The sequence below is a fragment of the Neurospora tetrasperma genome (assembly GCF_000213175.1).
Source record: "Neurospora tetrasperma FGSC 2508 unplaced genomic scaffold NEUTE1scaffold_2, whole genome shotgun sequence".
NCBI classification, from domain to species: Eukaryota; Fungi; Ascomycota; class Sordariomycetes; order Sordariales; family Sordariaceae; genus Neurospora; species Neurospora tetrasperma.
The window spans coordinates 4,210,336-4,222,651 of NW_009799100.1; the positions used below are offsets into that span (position 1 = coordinate 4,210,336).

Genomic DNA, 12,316 nt, shown 5'->3' on the forward strand with positions numbered 1-12,316 from the left:
TGTGCTAGGTCATTAGTTCACTGTTCCTCCATTATCAAAATACTAAAGCTCTTGCCTACTATAGACGGGCCACAACGGCACCAGCAATCGCGCCAACTGTATCCCGTTTTTGAAACCGCCAACAACCACCATGTCTCGGTCACTACCAATGCCGTCATATCTAGTAAAAGCCGTTGGCAGTCAAGAGGAGCGTCTCCTCTGCCTTGATAGCATCTTAATGTCTGTAATCGCTTTCCATCCTCTTCACAAAGCAAAATCGTGTCCGTTACCCGCTTCCTTGGATGGCGCAGAAACGTCGCTCTACTCCTCCTCTGCCTCAACCTCCTTCTCCTCCTCTTTCTGCTCTTCAGCCACCTCCTCTGCCGCCTCCTCTGCCGCCGGTGACTCCTCTTGAACCTGCTCGGCATCGACATCAATCAGATTGCCAGCAGCAGGTCCCTCTTGCTCGAGTTTCAGATACTCGTCCCACTCAGGGAAGAGCTCCGAGTCCTCTCCGGGGACGCCCAACACCTTGGCAACCCGGCCCTTCTTTTGTTTTTCCAGACTCTCCTTCCAGGCCGCCACCAGTTCGGGCGTAAGGCTAGGCTTGTATGTTTGGCTGAAGAGCACAGCCTCCGAGAGACGATTGGTGTTCTTGAGGATCTCAATGCAGCCCTCGACGTCACCGAGTAGCCACTTGGCGCTGAAGGCGACGTTGTGCGCGCCTGCCTCTGTAGCTTGCTCAGCGAGCTTGGCAAGACCTTCGCGGTCTGACGTCGAGCTGTAGACAAGCAACAGCGAACCGAGATCCTTTGCCTTGACGAAGCACTCGGTGGCAAGAGGCACATCCCAAGCAGCGAGGCCGGCATCACCAAGCGTCTTCCACTTGTGGTCCGCATCAGTCTCTCGCGCAATGTCGAGGGCGATGTGGAGCTGGCCAAGCGATAGCGCCAGATCGAACTTGTGCTCGGGGTCAGTTGCCACCTCAAGCGCGAGCTCCTTGTGGCCCTGTCCCTCAAGGAAGCGCGCAATCTTATTGAGCTGATCCTCAGGGATGCTTGGGAGTAGCTCGGCAGCCGTCTCCATATCCTCGCGAAGGACAAGAGTCTGATACTCCAAAACGGGGAGCGAGAGGGCGAAAGAGGTAACATTAAGGTCCTTATCGGTGATGTAGACGCGGCCATCACGCTGGAGGTAACCCAAGATGTACATGGGCTTGTCGAAGTGGGCGATGGTGTAAGTCTGGTCGCCAACCAAGTAGTTAAGACGGTTGGTGCTGTTGGTGTAGATCAGGACATCTCCCAACCACTCCGCCGAACGGATACTCTCGCTGATGTCGGTAACGACATCAAACGCAGCCTCAACACCATCATCCTCGACAAGACCAGCCTGGACCGCTTCGTTATAGTTCTCTCTCGAGAACCTGAGGACGTAGGTGCTATCCTCGCAGGCAAGAGCAACCAGCTCGCCGCTCTCGCTCCAGTACACCTGCTTTGGCTCCACCTCAATGCGTCTGACAAGTCCACCCGTCCGCCAGTCGTAGAAGGAAATGCCACCTTGGCCCTTGACACCGAGGAGGACACCGCCGGTAAGACCGTCGGCAGCGAAGGGGACGTCGAGACCGCCGACCTTGTTCTCGAAGTTCTTGAAGATCTTGACGCTGGTGGGAGACTCGCGAATGGCGAACTCGTTTGTGCTGGAATACTCCTTGGAAGCCCACACAAAGTCGAGGGCTTGACCGAATGCCTTGTTTCTCCAGGCGAGCGCAGTGTAAACGATGTATTCGCCGTCGCCGCAAATAGCAGCGAACCGACCATTGGGAGAGTGGATGAGACTTTGGGGATACACCTCGGCGGTTCCAAGCTCCTTGGTGGTGAGTGTGATAGGTTCGTTGTCCTTGATATCGGCATCTGATCCCTGTTAGCTCGGAGTCACTCTCGATGTTCCGCTTTGTAACTCACCAGCACCCTTGATCACGGCAGATACAACCTCATTGTGCCTGGCCCACACGATCTTGCCGGAGCCATCCATCGACACAGCGGGCTCTTCCCGACCAAGCTTGATGACCACCGAACCATCATCGAAACCAACAGCAATACCCTGCTTGCCCTTCTGATATGACACACACCATGCTCGCTCCAGGCCGTAGTTCAGCGATTGCTCGAACCTGTAGGTGTTGGCGTTCCATATCCTTATCGTGCCCTGCGGTTACAGTTAGTAATAGCCTGCGAGCGAGTGGACAGGTACAATATCGACGTACATCTTCCGAACCAGAGATAATGATAGGGAGCTCTGGGTGGTAGCAGGCAAAGGATACGTTGTTGGTGTGGCCTTCAAGAGTGGCGATCAAACTCTTGGTGGTATAGTCCCACACTTTCACCGTGCGCTGTGCCAGTAAGTCAGCTGTGAAGTCCTATGCGCCAGCAGATATTAATATAACTCACGTCATCAGAAGTTGTGAGAAGATAGGGTTTGTCGCTGTGGGGATAGTAGTCGACGTGGTTGACGCCCTTGGTCTCGTGCGCCTCAAGCTGGAAGTTTGGTGTGGATGAACCCAAGCTCCAGATCTTGACTGTCCTGTCCAAACATGCCGAAGCAAAGGTGTTGGTATCTTTGGGGTTGATGGCGAGGGACATGACGTAGTCTGAAACTCCGTTAGCATGCGCGCTCTGCTTCGATATATCGGGCCGGTGGCGCCATACGTGAGTTGCCCTCGAATACCCGCACGTTCTTCCATCCCTTCTCCCAATCCCAAAGCTTGATCGTCATGTCATCACTGGCGGTAAGGACGAAGGGTTGTGTAGGATGGACGCAAATGGCTCTGATGTAGTCGGGATGCGCCTCGAAGGATGTGATCTTTTCGCTCGTGTTGTAGTTGTAGACTCGAATTTGGCTGCGATTCCAGGTCAGCCTGCCTGTCTAGCACTAGCGGTCCAGTGCCCGCACCCCAGGTTCCATGTCAAACATACAAGTCATCGGAACCACAGATGATCCAGTTCTTCCGCGCAATGAAGCGACCAGCGCGGACGGGGACATCGGTAAGCTCGAAGGTCTTGACGATTTGTTGTGTCTCGTATGACCAGATATAGACGTGGCCGCTGTAGAGGGTCGCTAACGACCGAAGTAGTGTCAGAACTCAGGCCCTCTCCCATCGTATCGCGGGTCGAATCAGACGTACTCAGAATCCATGGCTCGGTAGGATGGAAGTCGATGCCCTTGACTCGCTATGTGCGGAATATGGGTGAGCAATGGGAACCTTGAATGTTGAAAGACTGCTTGGTACCGGAGAAATCAGGGGGTCAAGAGGACAGGTAACGAACCTCGGAGCGGGCAAACAACTGGCGCTGCATGTTGACAGGCATGTTAGCAGGTGTTTTCTAATGAGAGATGGCCCAGTTGGAGGCAGCGATGTGATGATGGACGTGTCGGCGCAATGGAGCTGGCCGTCGAGGTGCCGGAACAGCAGACGAAATAGGGGGCAACTGGAAGATCCCAGGCCGAAGCTGAAGGAGGTTGCAAGTGTGCGCCAGGTTGCAGAATCGTGTTGTTCTATTGTGTCTCGGTGACACGGCCATGGTGATGCAGACACGAAGCCTGTGCGAACTTGCCTTGACATCCAGCCTCATGTTGGGCGAGTTTGGGGTGGGTGTGTGGTGTGTGGTGTGTGGTGTTTACAAGTTGGAATTAGAGGACGGGGCGGTCGTAACGGTTCTCGAGCTTCCAAGCTTCAGGTGGGGTGCGTGCTGGATGCTGGAGATGGTCCCTGACCGTACAAGAAAGCCGCCGTCGGGTTCGTCAGGGGTGAAGCTATCGGAAGTGGTGCAATTGTGGTTGTATGTATTTGGTGTATTGGATATCTGGTCCGCCGAAGGGGGGGACGTGGTTGGCGGTACGAGGATTCGGAATAGAGGCTTCGGAGGCCTTGACACTTGATGCGACGGGCCGGAAATGACAGCGGACGGTTGTAGAGGTGCCCGCCACGTATCTCGACCGGCCGCCGCCCACAATTTCGCGGCTGTGGTCTGCTCGCCGCTCGGGCCACTCTCTCCCTCAGGCGGTCAAGTGGATACAGCTGCCGGCCACTGTCACTTCCCCCTCCTACGCTCGCCAGCTGCTGCCTAAGGCAACGACCAACCGACAGCTTTGCAGATCTCTTGGAGCCCCCCTCACCGTCGGTGCATTCAGTGTTTGAAGCCATCACCATCGCCAAACCACGTCCAAATTCGACCACTGGAGATCATCAAAAAACCAAAAGGCTTGGACCAACGCAACGGTCACTTTGTGAACAACTCAATTTCTCCCATTTCGGAGGAGTGTCACACACGAGCAAATTTACAAGATACGAGTATTTCCAAAGCCAAAAGGTCTCAGCGATGCAACAGGACTAAGGCGCGACCGATCACGGTCAGTAGTCAACTCGGTACTCCCATCATCCATTTTCATCGTTAGGAACATTATCAGCAGTCACAAAATATGGGCTCAAAAAAACGGCTCGAAGAAGTGATCAAGTTTGAAGCACTTTGCATACGACAACGTTACTGGGACATGGACAAGAATTGAGTGTGAGTACTTCTTATTGACTTGAACTATATCTATCACTGCAAAGCGCTTCTAGTGATTGCGCGAAGATAATAATATAGAAGAAGAAAAAGGAAAACCAAAACCTCCAGGATGTTAATATGATCCCGGCTAAACGCCATTGATCCCAATTGTATAATGCTCCCTGTTGATATCCCAGAAAGCAACCAAATGAACGCCATATTCTCCGGATTCCGAGGGTCCACGACACCGTTGCCCTATTCCCTATCCGTAAAGTCTTCGCTCATTTATCATAAGACATGAAGTAAGAATGAATTTGAAAACACAAGTTGACAGAAATGCTCCATCTAGTCGTCTTGCAAGTCGGCCTGTACGCGCTGTACAACCTCGACCACCTTGGGGAACAGCTTCTCCTGCTCATTCAAGCCGCAGACCTGCTTGACAACGTCCTCGGGCTTGTTGCTCGCCATGATCTTGGCAAGTTCGGCCGACTCCTCGTCGCCCTCGACGTTCTGGAAGCGGAACGCCATCTCAGCAGCATCGAGCAGAGCGCTGCAGTCCTTACCATGTTCGGCAAGCTCGGCTGCGGGGCCGATGAACCGCTCCTTGCGGGACAGCTTCCGTAGGGGGGCACGGCCCACACGCTCGACGGCATCCTCCAAGTGAGGGTTGCTGATGCGCCTGACAATCTTTTCAACGTACTCGTGCTGGGCCTGTTCGTCGATGCCGTGCTTCTGCGTAATGAGGTGGGACGTGTTCTCGAGCGCCTTCTTGACCTCTTCCTGGATGTCCTTATCTTGGAGAGCATCATAGACGGTGCTCTTGCGGCGGATGTAACCATGGTAAGCGGCCGTCGCGTGGCCGGTGTTGACAGTGTAGAGCTTACGCTCAATGTAGGGCAGCAGGTTGTCGACCCAGTTGATGCCCTTGATGTCCGGCGGCGACATGTCCTTGAAGGGAGTGCGGTCGACCACCCACTCATAAAACTTCTCAAGCTTGACATCCAAGCCTGCGTCGGCATCTTGGGCCGGAACAATGCGATCGATGGCCGAGTTGGCGAAACGGGCGCGCTTCTCATAGTTCTCCAACCGGTGCGAGGGAGTGTTCTTAGGGTCCTTGATGTACTCGGCAAGAGTATCCGTCGCCCCAATGGCATTCTCGCAGGCAATGACAGCCACAGGGGGCAGGTCCTCGGATCTGCGGTCGATACCCTTGGCAATTACAGGGGCAATGAACTTGAGGATGTTGGGGCCGACGGAGCAAGTCACCACTTCAGCCGTGGCGATTTCCTGGATAAGCTCCTCCTCATTGGTGCGAGAGTTGATGGCGCGGTAGTTGGTAATGGTCGATTCCTCCGTTCCTTCGCTTCCCACCTCGATAACCTTGTAGGAGGGGCTGGCGTTAAGGGCGTTTATTAGGTCGGCGTTGACATCGGCAAAGATGACTTCGTATCCAGAGTTGTGAAGGAAGCAGGCAACGAAACCACGACCTAACGGATGAGGAGTCAAGGTTAGTATATGGGACGTCCAAGCCTGGGGGGATGTTGAGGGGTGGGAAGAGATTTGGGAGGCACATACCAATGTTGCCAGCACCAAAGTGCACCGCCTTCTTGGTATAATTGTTGGCAGCCATGTTGACTAGTGTTGGGTATCGAGGATGATTTGTGTGTTTGGTGTTTTTGGTGTATAAGGGTGGTTGTGGTATGCCTGTGCTTGGGCGAAGAGAGTCGGAGAGATGGCAAGTTGGAAGGGTAGAGCAGAGTCTAATATGTCCAAAGCTTTAAGCGCGGTGACGTCGTGCTGATGGAAAGAGGTGATGGGCGTGGGATGGATGTGATTAGACTTGAAGATCACAAGATGGTATGATATGGAGACAAAGAAAGAACAGTTGAGGTAGATGAGGGGGATTTAATTCCTTTATACACATGCCATCCAGTTGGCCATGACGATCCGGCCTGGCATACACATGGCGTGCCCATGCCTTTGGCTGACTTCTGGCTACGTAGGTACCTACCGACTGCGTCCTTACGCAGGGCCCTCACTTGTTCTCTCTGCGCTTTCTCTGGTGTACTGTGCAAGATACGGAGAGGGCCAAGTGCAAGTGAACAACACCCCGGTCCCATTGCTTGAACAAGAAATGGCAAGTATTGGGGTTGATCGTCCATATTGAGTGGGTCTGCACGAATAAGTGACGGTTCTGGTAGGTTGAGGGAGGTCGCAAATGGCAGGCATGTGTCGGGTGTGGCTTGTCTCCTTGTTGACCGGGGTGTTCATTTGTAAGTCGCCAGTATCCACGGACAATGACGGTCCTCGCGGCTACGGCCCGTTTGCGTAACGGACCCAGCAGCAACCCTTCTTGGGTTCCTAGAGATCGATGATCATTGTGAATGAAGCCGGGACTAAACTGGATTCGTTGAACAGAATATTCGCAAGTCCCGCCGAACCGTAAGCCTGCCCCACCATTGGATTTTGGATGTTGAGGTTCCTGACTGCGGCGTCCTGCCTCCTTGAGTGCACTTGCCTCGAGGTACACTTACATGCGCAGGTAGGTACGTACTCTCGCTTGACGAGACGCGGTCGGGTTGGCATGCCCTCGATTCCGGAAGCAGAATCCACGCATCGGGCTCTAAACTCCCGATTGTTCACGATTTGCTGAACTACAATAACAGCAGGCTCAGAACATATGATGTTAACGTGGACCAAATGAGCCACGCCCTCGTAGTGCAGTCACGCCAGGTCGGATATAGAACGGTCTTGCGATGCTAGTCACTTATAACGCTTGGCCTGTTGGCGACGGCAGACAAATCTGAAGCCATTGCTTGTGACATGTCTCCAAGCCAGTGGTCACACACACCCGACAGATGCCAAGATCTAGGGTCTGTTGGACCCTTTGGGTGTTATGCCATGCAATGCTTCGACCGGGCATGGGGACGGAGTGGACGGTGTGGACGGACTTGTTTGAGGCTGTTCTTGGGTAACAGGCCCTGACGCCATCAGAACGTGCCCTGGCTATTGCAAATGCTCGGTTGCAGCACCCAGGTGCCGTCACGATGGCTTCATTCTTCGGCCCAATACAGACATAACAAGTGGTGACTACTCGATTGACAAAACGGCTAGTGTAGACCCGTCTGCTGTGGCACCTAACACGACAGAGCCGCGTTGGTTAGAGAACACAGTGACGCCAACAAGCGGTCATTGACAGTGTTCAGAGAGTGTTTTTGCTGTGTTGTATTGGGCTGTTCTGGCGGCCTTGAAAACGGGACAAAGACACCCTGGTCGGCCGTCATCGATAGATGGATCCACTCCAGGAGCCCCGGGGCATGTCATCATTCTAGGCACATACATACCGAGATAGGACCGTTTGCCAAACCACCAAGCTCGAAGCTCACGATACCGATCCAGAGTGCAGACCATGTGGTTGCCAGGCAGTGTAACTGGAAAACAGAAGAGCTCGTTATCAGTGACGTCGAGGCACTTGTGTTCTCGGGACACGCTGCACTTACAAAGCACCGGCTTAGGTTTGTAAGCCTGGCTGCTTGCTGTGGCTCGCCACGATCATTGCCCGTACTAGTCAACCGAGTTGAATTGTCCACTGTTCTTGTTCTTTATTTGTCATATCGAGCCATGAGATTTGACCTCACAGCAAGCAGAATACTGGAAGTTTTTGATAGGCTCAGCACGATATTTGCTACAGCGTACAACTTGCGACCGTCGGGTTTTCCTTAGGTTCCACTTGTGCTTGACGCTGCACCGTCAGGGGCACCCAGACGCCGTGACTTACACGAGGTCGTCGAGGCATCCATTCTCCCTTCCTTTCCGGCGCCCACCGGTGGAACCGAACCCGACAGCGGATAAGAGGTGGGGCGCTTGGCATTCGTCATAAGTCCACTCTTGTGGTTCGCTTTGGTTCTGAAGAGGACTGCCCCCGTCGTTCTGAGTAAAGTGGACTGCTTTTTTTCACCAATCATGTATTGAGTCCGCACAAAGACATGGGTTTTAGTGGACCATTTTCGCATTTCAGGGTCCACTATCTCCTGAGCCCCGCTCTTCAAAAGAATGCCCGCTAAGCCCGCCGAAAACCCACCAGAAATCCCCAGTATGACGTGCGGCAAAGACGAACAAACAAATCCACCGACGGCGATCGCGATCCCAACGCGACTGCCGTCGATTGACATCGTGAGTTTCTCTTTTGGCGTCTCTGCTATCATCCCTTTCCGGAAAACTGGCGACAAGCGGTCAACAACTGGTGACTTGCGGCCCTCCTCCGCCTCCAGTCTGTCCTTGACTCACGATAGCGCACCACACCACCACAATATGACGAAGCCGGTGACCTAACGCCGGTCAACCATTCCCCCTCAATCAGTCACAATCGCGGTGGTCAATGACCAGTGTGTTTGTCGCATTGTTCTGCATTCATTGCCATGTGAGCGTCATCTTGCAATCCGGTTTTACACATGTGGTATAACTTCGCTTCTGTCTGTCTTCCCGTCGTCGCATTTCTCACCATTTGTTGACCGCTTTCACGATTTCCATCAGCAGCAACCACGGATGAGTACGCGACGTGTAACTACAAAGGGCGCAACTACACGATATTGTTAACTTTGCCGGTTTCTTTGCAGTGTTCTCAATGGGTCTTGCTTGCCCTGTCGCCGCTCACAATTCTTGACTATCTAGCTTCCGACACGATACTTGAATGTCCAGCCCGCGACGTGCAACGACTCATCATCAAGTCCCGTCTTCTACCGCCAAGATGAAGGCCGTGAATTGACCAACTGGAACACATGGAACCGCTCAGAGAAAAGGTCAAGCATCGAGGATCCACGTCTCCATGGCGCTGCATCAAACCTCGGCCAACCTCGATCGAGCATTGGGGATCTTCCTCTTGTCTCACCACACCCTCTCACATCCTATCTCTCACAAGCCTCACGTTTCCCTCATCACAGGTTGTGCACGGTGGGACGACCAGGGGTTCGCATTTCACAGCGTTTTCACTCAGGTCCTCTTCACCCCTCACAGGGCCAAAAAACTCGATATCGATCAAAACGGTCCAGGCGATCAATTTCCCCTTTCTCGCTACCCTGCATCCACGATATGGCAAGGATGCCAATTGATGCTGATGGAGATGATCAAGCCTCAATTGGCTTCCGTTCAGCGGTGTTTATGCTGTTTTCAGTCAAGTTATCCGTCTCTTTCACACATTGTCGGCTGCGGGAGCCGCACCTATTCATTTCATATTATGGCTAACAAGCCATTCTCAATGGGCCATTGCAGATTTGCAAACCACCAGAGAGGTCAGGTTGGGTATTTGACCTTGCATTCCTGTCGATCCTCAGGCCACTTTTGCATTTTAGCCATGTTGCCTAGTGGCATCTTGTTGGGGCTCCTGTCAATCGATATCCCGTTTCGTTATTCAAACAAGATGGTGTGCAATTCTGAGACAACGGCCACGGCAGAGCAACCACCTGAAGGGTCGAAATTCAGTCACTTCACGATGTTCGGCCAGCTCTTCCTTGTTTCTACGCGCATCCACTTAGTATTCGTTACATGCAAGTGATGCTCGCGGTCTCGAGACAGTGTCTCCTGAGCGGATCTCAGATTTGCCCGATTTGATATTCCCCCAACACTTAACTTATACGTTGCCTCGATACTCCCTCGGTTGGTTATTTCGGCGGATCTCGTGCCAAGGACAAGCATATGTAACACCGCTGAACAGTGACCGAAACCGGTGGACGGCCCGATGCTCTCATGTCATCCCGCGTTCTCTGCCGGTTTTTCCGTCTTTCGGGAGAATGCAGCATACGGGCAGGACCCCAATGCCCCGAACTCCTATCCAGACTCCATTCAGTGACTTAGTTTTGCCCGACCAACACGGCCCAGGGGACCCACATTGTCGGCCGGGCAGCCGCGTCGCCCGCGTCGCCGTCTCTTCAACGGTTCGAAACCAGCCTTCACCAGCTCACTCATACTGTCCGGATGGCACCTACCTTGTGCCAATGGTATAATAGAATGCCATGTACCCGCGCTATCCACAGTCTATGGAAGTATCTGTGGCTGATCGTCGTTCTCCCTGGTGTTGCTGGTTTCCCCGACCAACGACCCTTTCGAAGGTCGGGTCTGTGACCCTTCTCCCAGATTTGTTGACGGCCTGCCAGGTTCACCGGCTTGAAACATAAAAGTCAAGCCGCGATGAAACGCCGGAAGGTTGTGGGACCCTAGTAAAAGCACTCGCAAGCTTGGCAGCCCTTTGGTTCGTTTCTTGAGCCTTGAGCCATCAGATTTACCACGAGGTTGATCAAACCCCACAGTCTCATTCAAGTTCTTTATGAGCTTATTGTTCGACCTAGGTCGAGAAGGAGGTAGCCTTGGGCATTAGGCTCCGTCAAGGACGCCTTTGTCCAAACCATACATCTTCGGTGCTACCACTGCCATGCTTGATTATTTGCATGCGACTTACAGTTCCGGAACGCACCACTCGCCAGTCACGATGGTTGCTTCAACGGTTGAAGTTGACCGACGAAGGATGGAGTTGATGGAGCCGATAGGTAATTGAACCTGGACGCGCTACTACACGTGTACCCCGCAAATTGCTGATCTACCCCGGACTTACAACTTCCTATCTGTGGGGGAATGGGATCTGCTGGAGATCAAAGTGGATTCAAACCTCGACGCATAACCTGCTTCATTGGTTTGATGAAGCGGCCATGAAGAGGAGTTGTGCAGGCATGGGCTGACACGTGGAGGAAATGAAGTTCGATTTTGGATATGTTGGGATCTATCTCAATGTTCTCCTTGCCAGATTACGTACGTCGGCTGTAGCCCGTCGAAAGGTTACTTCTGGAGGCTTCAGCAGCCACAGAAGGACATGCCTTTTTTCCTTCAGAACATTACAGAGCCACGTCGGTTGAAGGGCCACGCTATATTTTCGGACATATGTTTTCGGCTATTTTGCTGCTTAGGACAAGCGGAATGGTACTTTCGAAGAGGCCTCCGAAAAGCATTATGAAGAGGCATTTGGATATGCTTATCCCAAAATCAGGAAGTTCGTGATTTCCCGTCCTTCCCGCAGCTTTTCGTAACAGCCAAGCCCCGATACATCGGAGTCATCGCAATTGTATGCAAGCCTCTCGTTCCATTGGTCTCTCCGCGCCGTCGCAGGGCTTCGAACTCCGCCGTACCGTTTTCATGGCGTGATTCAAAAGGTTTGGGACGTGATAGTGTCAATCATCTTCAGGGATTTCTGCATTCCTGACGGATATCACGGCATATGGTCCTTTCTTTGTCAGCTTGTGGCCGTGGCAGGTGTTAGGTACTCTGCGAGCTGTATCTTTGCGTTGCGGAAACTTCATGTGCATGGGTCAAATCAAGGTCATCGTGATCTGGTTCTGGGATAGGATTCTTAATGATCAGGACAGGTTACCAACACATGGTCTGCAGCGGGGCGCTTCAAAATCTCGTGGGATGGTCATCTCTGGTATGACTGGTGGAATCCTCTCTGCTGAAGATCATCGACTGGAATCAGAGACATGAGTGGGGAAGAACACAGTGGAGGGTGTGAATGAGACAGAACGAACACGCTCGATGATACCTTCAAACATGTGAAGAGACGAAGGCATCTTGGTATAAAATCATATGTAAGCCTTATCTGGCTTTATCGCCATCACATGTGCTTGCTTACTCGTGAAGACCTCCCTTCAGCAGCGTGATGGCTACCACAAACCAGACTCGGTGTTCTCTTCATGAGACGGAACTAACATCTCATGCTTTTCAGTTAGAGCAGCAGCGAGGATCAAATGGGAGAG

The 12,316-nt window shown here is 52.8% G+C and overlaps 3 protein-coding genes across 3 annotated transcripts; all 3 read right to left on the bottom strand.

Moving 5' to 3' along the window:
• Positions 1-3,629, bottom strand: NEUTE1DRAFT_79916 (coatomer beta; the record flags this gene model as incomplete). Its single annotated transcript, XM_009851546.1, has 9 exons — positions 1-1,889; positions 1,941-2,181; positions 2,240-2,365; positions 2,424-2,623; positions 2,682-2,872; positions 2,949-3,090; positions 3,158-3,203; positions 3,300-3,323; positions 3,588-3,629. 9 exons carry the CDS (start codon positions 3,603-3,605, stop codon positions 301-303), a joined length of 2,577 nt encoding a protein of 858 aa, XP_009849848.1.
• Positions 3,630-4,535: 906 nt separating this feature from the next.
• Positions 4,536-6,374, bottom strand: NEUTE1DRAFT_116588 (mannitol-1-phosphate 5-dehydrogenase; the record flags this gene model as incomplete). The annotated part of the gene is made up of 2 exons (XM_009851547.1): positions 4,536-6,007; positions 6,096-6,374. 2 exons carry the CDS (start codon positions 6,148-6,150, stop codon positions 4,866-4,868), a joined length of 1,197 nt encoding a protein of 398 aa, XP_009849849.1.
• A 181-nt stretch (positions 6,375-6,555) lies between these two features.
• On the bottom strand, positions 6,556-8,692 carry NEUTE1DRAFT_109128 (uncharacterized protein; the record flags this gene model as incomplete). The annotated part of the gene is made up of 5 exons (XM_009851548.1): positions 6,556-7,033; positions 7,075-7,169; positions 7,865-7,951; positions 8,021-8,109; positions 8,299-8,692. 5 exons carry the CDS (start codon positions 8,690-8,692, stop codon positions 6,556-6,558), a joined length of 1,143 nt encoding a protein of 380 aa, XP_009849850.1.
• Positions 8,693-12,316: the final 3,624 nt, after the last annotated feature.